Raw genomic sequence first — 14,010 nt, forward strand, 5'->3', positions numbered from 1 at the left:
GCATACAGACAAGAACAGGCGCAGACTTGTTTAAAGGAAATCAGCTCAAAGCAGGCTAGGGCTGCAACGATTCGTCGACGTTGTCGACAAAAATCGATAATAGAAATAGTCGACAATGAATTTCATTGTCGAAGTTGTCGCCAGACATGATTTTTCCGACCGAGGCACCTCTCTTCATTACAATCTCTGCCGAGAGTCGCACATGCGCATTAGCTTCTCTGCTGAGCGATAACATACAGAAATGGCGGGGTCCAACGCAGCAGCTGCGCGTACCAAAACATCTAAAGTTTGGGAGCATTTTAGCCTGGATACGGCGAATAAAAAGATTACCTGCATGGTTTGCAAAGCAGTCCTTGCGTATCACGGCAGCACCTCGGTGATGCACGAACATTTAAAGAGAAAGCACGTCGGACAGTTGAATGAAACGGAGTTTGACTCGCCTCGGTAAGATTTAAATAACATGGAAGCTAATACGTTTTGTTTTGGATATACATTGTACATTTTATAAGCGTATTTTCGGTAAAAAAAGAAAAAAAAGGATTTAACGTTATGCCCGACTGTGCCTGACAAAAGTATTTTAAATTAAATGAATGCAGTCTGAAGAAGAGAGCCACCATGGACCCCTTTCTGCAAAAGAATCAGACGTGCACCCCCACAACAGGCGAATGCCCTCACTGAGTCAGTATTGCAGATGCTGATCTATGATATGAGGCCGCTCTCCATGGTCGATGGTGCTGGGTTTCAACAAATGATAGCCCAGTTCAATCCAGACTACATCCTGCCATCCAGAACCCATTTCACCCACTTGATGGAGCAGAAATAGAGAATTAAAGCAATCTCATGCTAAATTTTAAAAAAATTTAATAATTTTTCGATTAGTCGACTAATCGTTTCAATAGTCGGTGACTAGTCGACTATTAAAATAGTTGTTAGTTGCAGCCCTAAAGCAGGCACAAAAATCAGGACAGTAGTATTACGAGAACTCATGTTCGCTGACGATACTGCCTTCGTAGCTCATACTCGTATAGATGCACAGGACATCATCTTTCATTTCACAAGGTCAGACTGAGATTTTGGTCTGAAGATCAATATCAAGAAGACGAAGATGATGTTCCAAGCACCTCCTGGCTCCTATGGCACGGGCAGCCAAATTCAGATAGATGGAGAAGACCTTGCGCAGGTGCACCAATTTACAGTAGGTACCTCGGCTCCACTGTCAGCTGTGACAACAAAATGGACGAAGAGCTGGAATTACAGAAATCAAAAGCCTTAGCAGCCTTTGGAAGACTAAAGGACAGGGTCTAGAAGAACAGACACCTCACCCAGAGAACAAAATGTACAGTATATCGGGCCAATGTGCTCCCAACACTTCTCTATGGGGCGGAAATCCTGGTCTGCATACAGGGCTGCTGCTCACAAGCTAAATGCTTTTATGATGAGGCAGCTCCGGCAGATAATGAACATCAAATGGTGGCAACACATACCAAATAACTCATTTGTGCAACGCATGCAACTTTACCAAGCATGTGTGAATTTAAAAATCTGCGATGGACAGGTCATGTCATTCAGTTAGATGACCACCGACTAACTAAACTAATCCTGTACTCACAACTTCAAAAAGGGTTTAGCAGCATAGGCAGACCTAAACTGCATTACAAAGACACTATCAAATGAAACCAAAAATTCCTCTCAACAGCTGGCAAACTCTCGACAATGACAGAAATCTGTGAAGGAAACAGATTCACAGGTTGTCGTCATCAGACACGATGGACAGCTGATTTTTATAGACCACTAAAGCATGCACAGTGTGGCATTGTTTTCTTTGGTGTTGCCTGTTCTTGTGATAAATGTAAAATAGCGGTGTTTTCCATTAATTACGTAGACTGTGTTGTCCCTCCACAGTTTCATAATGAACTGAAAATATTGCTACTCTTCTCATAATGACACAAAAGGTCTATAGCGTTGTGTTTTGCGCACTTCGGCAAAGCATCTCTCACTCCCAGTCAGCAACTGAGGAGCGAGTTCAACACAGGTAAGCAATTTTGCTAAGTTTCTTTGATGGCTCATATGTATGCTCTAGTCAATTTTGTGTTCTGACCATTTGTAAACTTCGTTAAACTCTGTCTCGTTTATGTGTTGTGGGTGTGACTTTTTTGCCATGTCATCACCATTCATATCTATACATGCAATGTGTTTATGATTAAATTACTACTAGGGCACAAAATTGTTTACAAGAGCACAAAGTTCTTCATAGATCTAGCCTTTTAAGTTTGCTCTCAAAGTGCACCAGATTGATGCATTTAACTTTAAAATGTACAACATTTTCTTGTGGGGGACCATGCCCCCGGACCCCCCCAGAGGATCTGAGGTCCACCCACCAGTCTCACAAAATCACTGATATAAGTGGGCGGCTGTGGCTCAGTTGGTGGAGCGGGTCGGCCACTAATCGCAGAGTTGGTGGTTTGAATCCCGGCCTACACGACTCCACATGCCGAAGTGTCCTTGGGCAAGACACTGAACCCCAATTTGCTCCCAATGGCAGGCTAGCACCTTACATAGCAGCTCTGCTGCCATTGGTGTATGAATGTATGGGTGAATGAGTCAACAGTGTAAAGCGCATTGAATACTGATAAGGTTAAAAAGGCGCTATATAAGTGCAGACCATTTACCATAAGTGAGTGCTAAAGACAATCTCTGTGTGAATTGCTAATTTTGAAGAAATCTGTTGAATATTAAACATTTGCATGTGAATGTGTATGCATATTGAAAAAAAAAATGCATGTAAAAGTTGTGCTAATGTGTAACTTTATTTTTTATAAATAATTACGAGGGGTGCCTTTTTTCTTAGCTTGAGCACAAGCCCCCGAATATGTATGTTCACACTGTTACAAGCACTCTGTGATATCTGCATTAACAAACATGCAACCAGCAGGATGTAGTAACCTCCACACTTGGCTTCTATTTATCAGCATATTAATATAGACAATACAGTAGTTTTTACAATAAAATGTTGAAAAAAAAATTAGTTTTTAGTAAAAGTATGATTTTCCTGTACAATTAATGGTACAAAATGTACATTGTTTAACAAGAGAGTACATGTACTTTTTATAATAAATTATTGTTATTGTAAATAATATTATTTACAGTAAAAAAAAAATAATAATAATCGTGCATTCCCAGAATTCCCTGCGTGACCCAGTTCATTTCATTTTATGGGAATAGTTGTTTCTTCTTATTTTTAATATCAGATATGTACGTTTGGGTGTGTTACATTTGATGTAGTTTTGTTAATGTTTATTGGATTATTTTAATTTCACATGTTACCCTGATGGTGTTTAGTGTTTGTGTGAGTGACACTGAGCACTGTCTCTACATCTAAATTGATCATTGCCCCAGCAAAGTCCACTACTGATGAACTTAATGTTATCATGTGCTCTTCTGTAATTATTACAGTGATTAACAGTATCTTGTAAAGTAAAAAGCAGATTTTTACAGTTTCAGAAGGTTAATATCAAGTTTATTACTGTTTTTTTTTACTGTAAATTTAACAAAAAAAAATTTTCAGCGCAATCGTGGTCATGTAAATTAGAACAGTTTTAAACTGTAAAATTTACAGATTGTTCTGTAAAGTTGTTTACATTTTTACTGTATTTTTTCATAATTATTCTGGCAACCACAGCTGACATTTTTTCTTTTTTTTTTTTACAGTGAGACAATTGTACAGTGAGTAGGCCTATTTAAACTGTGCATGGATCTTACTAAAACAACATTATATGAAATGCTCAATGTTCTTATTACTTATCATGGAGAGACAGGCAGACAGAGCGAGAGACAGACCAATTCATGACACCACATTTTTTTGTATCCTTTTTAAGGCACAATTTAGTTCTTTAGTTCCCTGCCTGGCCACCCCTTTGAAAAACTCCTGGCTCCGCCCCTGCACACAAGTAAACTACAAAAAGCAATATTATCAAAAACATTTGTGTCTACTTATTGCTACCTTTACTAGTAAGTCTTTCCCATTTGCACAGCATGAGTGAGGCTCCTGTTCAAATCTGGTATTTATTAGAAAAACAGAATTAGGCATTAAATTACAACTAATAGTCAAACTTCAAAAGTTTTACAATGAGGGTTTGTTGCAGTTCAGCAATATTTCACCTGGACACTTTTAATTGTAATGTGCTCAACAGATGTGCCTGAAGAACATTTGCTGAAGGCAGCTGAAAGAGGAACTCAATTCTGAGAGGAGAGATGAGATTTGTTGGACAGTAATACTGTTGATTGAATCTTTAGTCACTTGTTCAAGTAACCAGGAAGTATTATACATCTTTAGACATGCACTGATGTCAAATAAAACAGAGAGCTACTACATGATTAACTGGGTGATCTTCATCTGGGATTAGACCAATACATCAGTTGTGAGAAGTTGTCAAAAGGGCAAATCTTAGTAATTGTATACAAAATCTTATTTTCTCTAGCAGTTGTATTCTGGTTTTAAACATTTAGATCAAAACAGTCTTAAATTAGGATATGTTTGGTGAATTCAATCCTCCAAACTACAATTCCAATATCATATCTTTGTAATAGCTGTGGGATAAGCAAGTGAACACAATAAAAACACACAAATACTTTCTGGCAAAAGTCAACCATATAATGATTAATAAATTGTATTAATGTTTTTATATTTTTAGTACAAATTTTTATATAAATACAATAAAACAAACGTTTTAAAATATTTTTAAAAAAATTATTTATTGTAAATTAATGTATAATTAATTATAAATATAGTAATATAAAGTAATTAAATGTCAAATATTTAATATATTACTGTATATTTTTGTAAATAACTTTTAAAAATGTTGCCGTTGCAGGAACCGTTTTGTGCTTTATAATAAAATGTTGCTTTATATATTTTTTTTCTTTAACAGTCTATTAAATGGCAGGGTGCTATTTTGACAGCTTAGACCATCTAGTGTGACAACATGCCCCACTATGTCAATGTGTGCTCAATTAACTTTATACATGGCCTGGGTAACAACTGTTAAAATATATATATATATATATATATATATATATATATATATTATATATATATTTATTATTATTATTATTATTATTATTATTATTATTTTTTTTTTTTTTTATTTATTATTAGGCCTACTTATTATTTTTATATATTTATTAAGTTTGTAGAAATTGAATTAAATACAAATCTAGACCATTTTACTACTATATTATCACAAATATCACAAATATAAGAACTATCTAAACTTAGTTTAAAATAATAATAATAATTTCCAGGTGAGTAATGTGTTTACTAACTGCCCACAATATTCTTCACTTTATTAAATTTATATGGTGCAAATTTCGCTTAAGTAGCCAATAAAGCAGACAGATCTTGATATTGACTTTTTTTCAAATGTGGCCAAACTGAAATGTAATTCTTACCGTTCGTGTTCATGATGAAAAGTGTCCTGGAGCAGTTCACACTCACTCTCTCTTCACCATTTCTTCATTGCATTCTTAATAAATAAAATTGAGAGGACCTCAGGTCCAGGTGAAGGTGTAAAGAATAAACCTCTAGACTTTGAAGGACACGGTGTATCAGCAGTGCCCACGGCTCTCTTTCTGTCTGGTTAAGAGATTGGAAAACAGTAAATCCAGATTGTACTGGAGGTCCTGCATGAGCTGCTCAATCACAGCCCGCCTGCACAGCATGAATCCTGCAGCGGAGCTCCTGTTCTGTCCCAACTGAGCGCATGTGTCCACCCGAAGATGCTCACGGGACAAAGACTGCCTTCCTCTCCTCCTCTCTCCCCTCTCCAGAGAAGACCGACACCCACCACGAGCGTAAAAATAATAAGAAACTTCCACCTTCTGGACTTTGTCGGTATTGCAATTTGTAGAGAAACGCAATTTCTATACTGCTTTAGTAGCCTATTTATCAAAAGTAGGATACATTAAACACACTGACCATAAAACATAAACATTAAACGGCTTCTTTTATTAGTCTGCAAACTAATTTGTTATATTGCTGTTTTCTGTTTCAAAGCGTCGAGTTTCTTTTAACAGTGCCTACCTGAGAAGGTAGATATCATGAATCGATGGTCCGAGGTTAGTTACGTTGATGTCATTAACTACTTTGAGTTATGACAGCCAACAACTACACAAGTTTAGCGTGAAACGTATTCATCAATTCAGGCAATTAGAATCATCATGGCGCTTCCCAGTGGATTACAGTGAGGGACTACATTTTCTGGCGGAAGGATGGCATTTAGAGGTGCACGCAGTAATTTTTTCCCCTCATTAAAAAGGTTAAACTCTTAAAGACATGAGTTGTAATTGTACAATGTTTGCATAGGCGGAGGGTGAACCAACTCCAGGGCAAGGCTAAGATGTGCGCTTCCCATTGATGCATTTAAATCGATTTTTGTAGGTTTTAATCAACGTGTCGCCTAGCAACAACTTAAACGTCCCAGTATAAACGCTCCCGTTAACTAATTTGTTATTAACGCGACTACGTTTACAAACTGTTAGCAAAAAAAAATGTTTTAGCAAAAAAGCAATCAGTACTAAATAATAATCAGCCAATATAAATAAACACTGCCTTACCTAATGCAGCCAAATCCTGCGTTTAGACCTGGCATCATATGCGTTGATGATGTCCTCGTTATTTAGTTTTGTGGTTATGTCACTCTCAATATGCAGCAGACTCAAGGATGAAAGTCTCTCCTGTCCCATTGTTGAACGCATCCAATTCTTTACGCGTCGCCTAGCTGAAAAAGATCTCTCGCATGTTGCGGTCCCCACCGGTAATGTTAGAGCCAACTTGAAAAGTTTTTCGAAGTTTGGATAAAATCCAGTCGAGAGTGCCTCCTTAACGAAGCCAGGAGATGTGTGACGTGAGTTCAGTTTCAGTAAATTCATCTCAGTACATGCCAATTTAGGGTTGATAGAGAGGGTGGTCGCATATTTATTTAAAAGAAACTGCGCGCCTTCTGGGTCACATTTTAGCACTCCACCCGCGGTTTTAGGCGAGTGCGGTTATGGGTGTCATTAACATTTTTTTTTAAATGAATGAATTTGTATTCAAAGTGATCACAATTTAATAAAAACATTGTAATTTATGAATTATATTGCTTTCATTTATTTAAAAATTGTTTATCGAAAGAAAAAAATCCAGCATATACATGAATTATCTCTGCGCGTGCGCACCGCATGCAATTTACGCTGGCTTTCCACAGACCACAGCTGAGCCAGCTCAGCCGCGCTTATCATTTGGTTTTGGAGTGGAGGAAACTGATCCTAGACCAGCAATTATGGGCAGTTTTTCTCTATAAAAGCAACTAGTAGTAGCAGGCAGGCTGCTTTTGAGGGATACATTTTCACTCTCGAATTGTATGTATATTGCTAGTCTCAAGTACGTGGCCAGGGGAATGCTAAGCCTTCCCCAGCCTTACACACGCTCCGCCTATGAATGTTTGTATGAAATCATGAGCACTCACATTAAAACGAAGACTCCAGTCATAACAGTAACTTTATAAAAGCTGTTTTATTCTACATGGAGAGGGTCCACACATGGGGGCTGCCATATAGGATCACATGACCAGCTGAATAGGCCTACTATTCTCTTACAGTGTTGCCAACTAGTTTCAATGGAAAGTAGCAAAAGCCTGCTTGAAAAATCGTTACATTTCGCTAGATGATGTCATACACTAAATTCGTGACGTCGCCGCGTCTCATTTACATTTTGCATAGTGTCCGCCCTTTAAATGTGTTTGCTTCTTTGTGCTTACTGTACATACTGTAATACCCTATTAATTCCATATATACAAATGTAGCAAAATGTAAAGTTTGTTATGTGTTTGAAACAGGAATGAACAACCGTCTAAAAATCTTCTGTGATTAAGTGCACGAAAAGAATAAAAATAAACGTTCAAATTAAACTCTTTAAATGTAAAACTAAAGGGGAGCAAACAATTCAGATTCGTGATTGGTCCTTGGAAACGCTGTATGCACATGAGCAGCTCATTCACGCTATGTCAGCTGCCGTGCGGTCAACTGATTGTGCTGCTCCGCATTCTCGCCTGCTCACCTCTCTCTCAGTCTGTTCTTACTGAACAGAGTAGACGCAGAGAGAGGTGTGCCTCCGATTCCGGGCAGGAAAGCAAGGCCACTCGCTCGCGGGGCAGTATTGGCCACTTTCTTCTACGGAAGTAGCTAAGGTTTGTCCAAAAAGTCGCTCGATTTGTCGCTAGTCACTTTTTTTAATAAAAGTCGCTAAAGAGGTCTGAAAAGTTGCTAAATCTAGCGACAAAGTCGCTAAATTGGCAACACTGCTCTCTTAATCTCAGTAACCTGGCCCAGACATCTATTAGATCTGGAAGATGTCTATTTTATGTTGTTTGCTCATCTTCAATACGCCTATTTGACGTATTGTATCTGTTTCCTCTCAGATGTCCATTAGACTTTCAGCAGATGTCTTTGAGATGTTTATGATGTGAAATGTTCATAAATCTGATCTTTTTAAGATGTTTAGCAGATTTTTATCAGATTGTGATGCTTTCCAGATCAAAACATCTAAAACAGACATCTCGGGGACGTATGTGTGCTATCTGGGTAAGTCCAAGATGGCACAAAGACAAAGTTACTGAGTGCACCTTTAATGATTTCACTTTAAAAATATGTATTATTGAAAACATTTGTGTTCCAAATGTTTTTGTATTATTTTGTAACCATTTTATACCGAGCCAGAGTTCCACGTCATGGCGGCCAAGCCAGAGTTCCACGTCATGTCGGCCGCCGCAGAGCCAGAGTTCCACGTCATGTCGGCCAATGCAGAGTTCCACGTCATGTCGGCCAATGCAGAGTTCCACGTCATGTCCGCCAAGCCAGAGTTTCACGTCATGGCCGCCAAGCCAGAGTTTCACGTCTGGGCAGTGGAGGAGTTACCGGGTTATATGTACAGGTGAAACTCGAAAAATTAGAATATCGTGCAAAAGTTCATTAATTTCAGTAATTCAACTTAAAAGGTGAAACTAATATATTATATAGACTCATTACAAGCAAAGTAAGATATTTCAAGCCTTTATTTGATATAATTTTGATGATTATGGCTTACAGCTTATGAAAACCCCAAATTCAGAATCTCAGAAAATTAGAATATTGTGAAAAGGTTCAGTAAAGTAGGCTCAAAGTGTCACACTTTATCAGCTAAACACCTGCAAAGGGTTCCTGAGCCTTTAAATGGTCTCTCAGTCTGGTTCAGTTGAATTCACAATCATGGGGAAGACTGCTGACCTGACAGTTGTGCAGAAAACCATCATTGACACCCTCCACAAGGAGGGAAAGCCTCAAAAGGTAATTGCAAAAGAAGTTGGATGTTCTCAAAGTGCTGTATCAAAGCACATTAATAGAAAGTTAAGTGGAAGGGAAAAGTGTGGAAGAAAAAGGTGCACAAGCAGCAGGGATGACCGTAGCCTGGAGACGATTGTCAGGAAAAGGCCATTCAAATGTGTGGGGGAGCTTCACATGGAGTGGACTGAGGCTGGAGTTCCTGCATCAAGAGCCACCACACACAGACGGGTCCTGGACATGGGCTTCAAATGTCAAACGTCTTACCTGGGCTAAAGAAAAAAAGAACTGGTCTGTTGCTCAGTGGTCCAAAGTCCTCTTTTCTGATGAGAGCAAATTTTGCATCTCATTTGGAAACCAAGGTCCCAGAGTCTGGAGGAAGAATGGAGAGGCACACAATCCAAGATGCTTGAAGTCCAGTGTGAAGTTTCCACAGTCTGTGTTGGTTTGGGGAGCCATGTCATCGGCTGGTGTTGGTCCACTGTGCTTTATTAAGTCCAGAGTCAACGCAGCCGTCTACTGGGACATTTTAGAGCACTTCATGCTTCCTTCAGCAGACAAGCTTTATGGAGATGCTGACTTCATTTTCCAGCAGGACTTGGCGCCTGCCCACACTGCCAAAAGTACCAAAACCTGGTTCAATGACCATGGTATTACTGTGCTTGATTGGCCAGCAAACTCGCCTGACCTGAACCCCATAGAGAACCTATGGGGCATTGCCAAGAGAAAGATGAGAGACATGAGACCAAACAATGCAGAAGAGCTGAAGGCCGCTATTGAAGCATCTTGGTCTTCCATAACACCTCAGCAGTGCCACAGGCTGATAGCATCCATGCCACGCCGCATTGAGGCAGTAATTAATGCAAAAGGGGCTCAAACCAAGTACTGAGTACATATGCATGATTATACTTTTCAGAGGGCCGACATTTCTGTATTTAAAATCCTTTTTTTTTTTTATTGATTTCATGTAATATTCTAATTTTCTGAGATTCTGAATTTGGGGTTTTCATAAGCTGTAAGCCATAATCATCCAAATTATTTCAAATAAAGGCTTGAAATATCTTACTTTGCTTGTAATGAGTCTATATAATATATTAGTTTCACCTTTTAAGTTGAATTACTGAAATTAATGAACTTTTGCACGATATTCTAATTTTTTGAGATTCACCTGTATATGACTGTGCGCTGCTACAACGTGACTGAGTGGATGAGAGGTTTGACATTTAAACATGATATGAATTGGGAACTAAATATCTTTGAGACCAAGGTGAATAATTTTTAGTTAAGGATCTTTGTCATGTTTAGATATGTGTTCATGTTTATTCTTGGTTCATGTTTTCATGTCTTTTATTTTGAAAAGTCTATTTCCTGGTTTTTGTAATGTGATTTAATGTTTCCCTACATGTTCATGTGTCTTGTTTTCATTGGTTCATTGTTTGATTACTTTGTCTAGTTTTTGTCAAGTCAAGTTCATGTTTATGTTTAGTTCACATTTATAGTCTGGGTTTTTGGATTTCACATTTTGTTTAAATAAACTGCATCTGAGTCCAGGCCCGCCTTTGCTCCACAGGGGACCTCCATCCCTACAACTCCACCTTGATCCTCAGCCCCATCAGCTCCGCCCCTTGAGCCTCTCACGCCCCCCTCCCCCCACCCTGATCCCATGCTCCACGCGCTGATACGTCAAGTTGCCACAGCTTCAAGTTCATGTTTATGTTCACGTTTATAGTTAGGGTTTTTTCATTGCACATCTGTAAATAAAACTGCACTTGGATTCTTCACTCCATCGTCTTCGTCTGCTCCTGTGTCTTTGCCTGCCAGCAACGTTACAGTCTTAAACACTATTTTCAATTACTGAGAACTTCTAAAGTGTTTAATGGACTGAAATATCTTCATAATTGAATTTAATAAATTTTCTCGAGACCTTCAAATACTGTTTTGGGATATTCTAAAGTGCTGACTTTTTCTTGAATTCTGAATTGCAAAAAATTGCAAGTGCTTTCAAGTGGCATTTGTATTTTGAAAATCTATATTTTTAAACACCGATACAGATATGGAGGGTTGTGAGTGTCAGTTGAAGATAGGTAGAGGTGTACTAGGATTCATGCTGGTACATCAGATTGGTGGGGTTGATAAAAGTTGTCCATTTCCTTCAACCCCTATCCACACAAGAAGTGTTAATTTGCAGACACCTACTATGTCTCAGTCTTGTTCTGTTTCTGATGATTCTGTACAATTCCCTGATCTAAATGCTGTGCCAGTGAACCTGATTAATGACATAGTGAAACAGAATGAAACAGAACTTTATCACCTGTTTTGAGTCTGGGGTGTTTTGGTCAAAACAAAGGGATTCGACTCTTAATATGAGTCTTGACCTGCTTTTGACCTGCTCAAACAACACATAGTGACACTGTGTATTCATGCATGCCTTTGGCAGATTTCTATGCCACTTTGCTCTAATGAAATGAGAAGCCATTCAACTAATGGATTAAGCTGCACAAAGCTATTTATATTGCTGAGGAAGGCCTGAAAAGACCCTTTTTGTGCAGTTACTGTAATGTTCATTCAAAACTGTCCTTATCCAGAGCTGGCTCTTATATTCAAGTGAAAGCCATTAGATGAATGGACTGCAGCTGATGTGCTGGTTAGACTGGATGAGAATCAGAGTGAGAATAAGCTCCAACACATATGCACATATGATTGGTTTTACATGTCATGCTCATTCCACAGAGATTTGTGAATGAACAAAGATTCTTTTGGAATGAGTTTTGGAACAAGGTTCTTGTCAGCATGCGACACAATCATCCAGACCTCAGCAGAAAGTAACTGGTGGTGGAACTAAACAAAATGTAGCATGTCAAATATGTGGTGATGCGAATCATGATACTGTTTTACACTGTTGTATAAACCGTCTGTGCTTTAACTGTCATTCCTCAGACCACAGAGCATCAGCTTGTTCTGCTGGGACTGCCCTGAAAGCAAATGTCCAGCAAAGCAGTGCTGGCTCTGGTCAGCAGGAAAACTAGATAGCCCACATGAGGAGGAGTCTAGTGGAGGGCCATATGTGATGTCCCCTATTTGTGATGATATTGATGTGGCATCTGTTTATTCAGAGATTTGTGACACAGTTGCTGACAAGATTTTTAAGAATGTTTAGAGATTTCACACAGATGATGATCTGTTCTTTACTGATGCTTTAGTACAGGATGTTGTTTTGAATCAAGGCATGCTTGACAGTGGGTCTATGGTCTGTATTATGAGTACACAAGGCCTGTCCAAACTCATAGAAGCAAAAGTACTTACCCCAGATGATGTATCTCCAACATTGCTCACACTGATCTAAAAACAAGCCCTCTGAGAATGTGTGATCAACAGAAATAAGTGTTTGATTGCTGTTTCTCTGTGCCTGCTCTAATTGTTGATTGATTGAGTGCAGACCTAATTTTAGCATGTAATATCATTAAACATCTCATTCATGACATGAACATATCAGGTGACTTCTGGGGGAGAGTATCAGGCTCAGAAGGCAGTGATTCACATACAGGAGCTTTGATTCAACTTTTGTGCAATGTCGAATCATGGAAAGGGACAGATCCACCTACTAAAGTAGGTACTGTAAAACTGAAACATGCTGTAACTCTGGATCCCATGAAAGAACATGTAGTGTAGGGAAAACTAGTTAGTGACAAAAGTCTATCCAGTGGCAGTACAGTTGTTGTGGAGCCCAGCACATCATGCACAGCACCGAGAAATGTAATGGTAGGCAGGATGGTTGTGTCTTTATGGGGGATGGCTGTACACTGGTCAAAGTTATTAACCCATCGAACAAGCCTGTCTGTCTCAAGCGCAACTGCAAGTTAGCTGACATGTACACTTACATGGCTCTAGAAGACTTTGATATTGACTGTCTTGACATGTCTTTTCAACAGACTGCTGGTTTGCAGTGCAGTGTGGTGAAGACTGATAACCTGACTGAATGCAGCAGTGAGCAGTGCGTGAGACCAGACTCCATGTCACGTGGGTTGACTAGCTCAGCTCTGTCTAACTAGGGACTTAAACTCTTTGACTCCTTACTGAAGAGGGAAGTTGGTTGAACTGTTGACTAAGAATGAGTCAATATTTTCACATCACAGACTGGACTGGACTGGCTCATAGAATCTGCCTGAGTAAAACTAAACCTTTCAGACTTCTTTACAGGAGACTGTCACCTTCAAACTATGAGAAGCTACTTCAGGTCTTGGATGACATGGAGGAGCAATCAGAAAGTCAACAAGTGAATATGCATTGCCTCTGGTGTTAATCTGAATGAGGAATGAAATCTGAGGATTTCCACTGGCTAAATGCATGCACCATCAAGGATGCACATCCTCTCGCACATCAAGCGGATGCACTTGCAGCCCTTGGTGCTAATGCCTTCTTTTCCACAACGGACTAAACATAAGGTTATTGAAACATGGAATTACATGATACAAGATGACAAGAGAAACACTGTGTTTACTTCACCATTTAGACTCTACAAATATAACAGTCTTCTGCAGAGTCTGTGTTATAGTCCTGCAACCTTCATGAGGATGATGATGAGCATATTTGGTGATCAGAAATTCACATGCAGAAATTCTGTTCAGATATTTTGTTTTCGGTCCTGATGAACAGCTC

The 14,010-nt window shown here is 39.0% G+C and overlaps 1 protein-coding gene across 1 annotated transcript in view; it reads right to left on the reverse strand.

The window, feature by feature from the left end:
- LOC127627514 (actin-binding LIM protein 3-like) overlaps nucleotides 1–5,773 on the reverse strand; it is a 144,639-nt gene extending 138,866 nt beyond the window's left edge. Inside the window, exon 1 of the mRNA XM_052103923.1 lies at nucleotides 5,449–5,773. Coding sequence (XP_051959883.1) covers nucleotides 5,449–5,461 — 13 coding nt within the window. The 5' untranslated portion in view covers nucleotides 5,462–5,773. The remainder of the gene's footprint in view (nucleotides 1–5,448) is intronic.
- Nucleotides 5,774–14,010: the final 8,237 nt, after the last annotated feature.

This window comes from Xyrauchen texanus, chromosome 34 (assembly GCF_025860055.1).
Source record: "Xyrauchen texanus isolate HMW12.3.18 chromosome 34, RBS_HiC_50CHRs, whole genome shotgun sequence".
NCBI lineage: Eukaryota > Metazoa > Chordata > Actinopteri > Cypriniformes > Catostomidae > Xyrauchen > Xyrauchen texanus.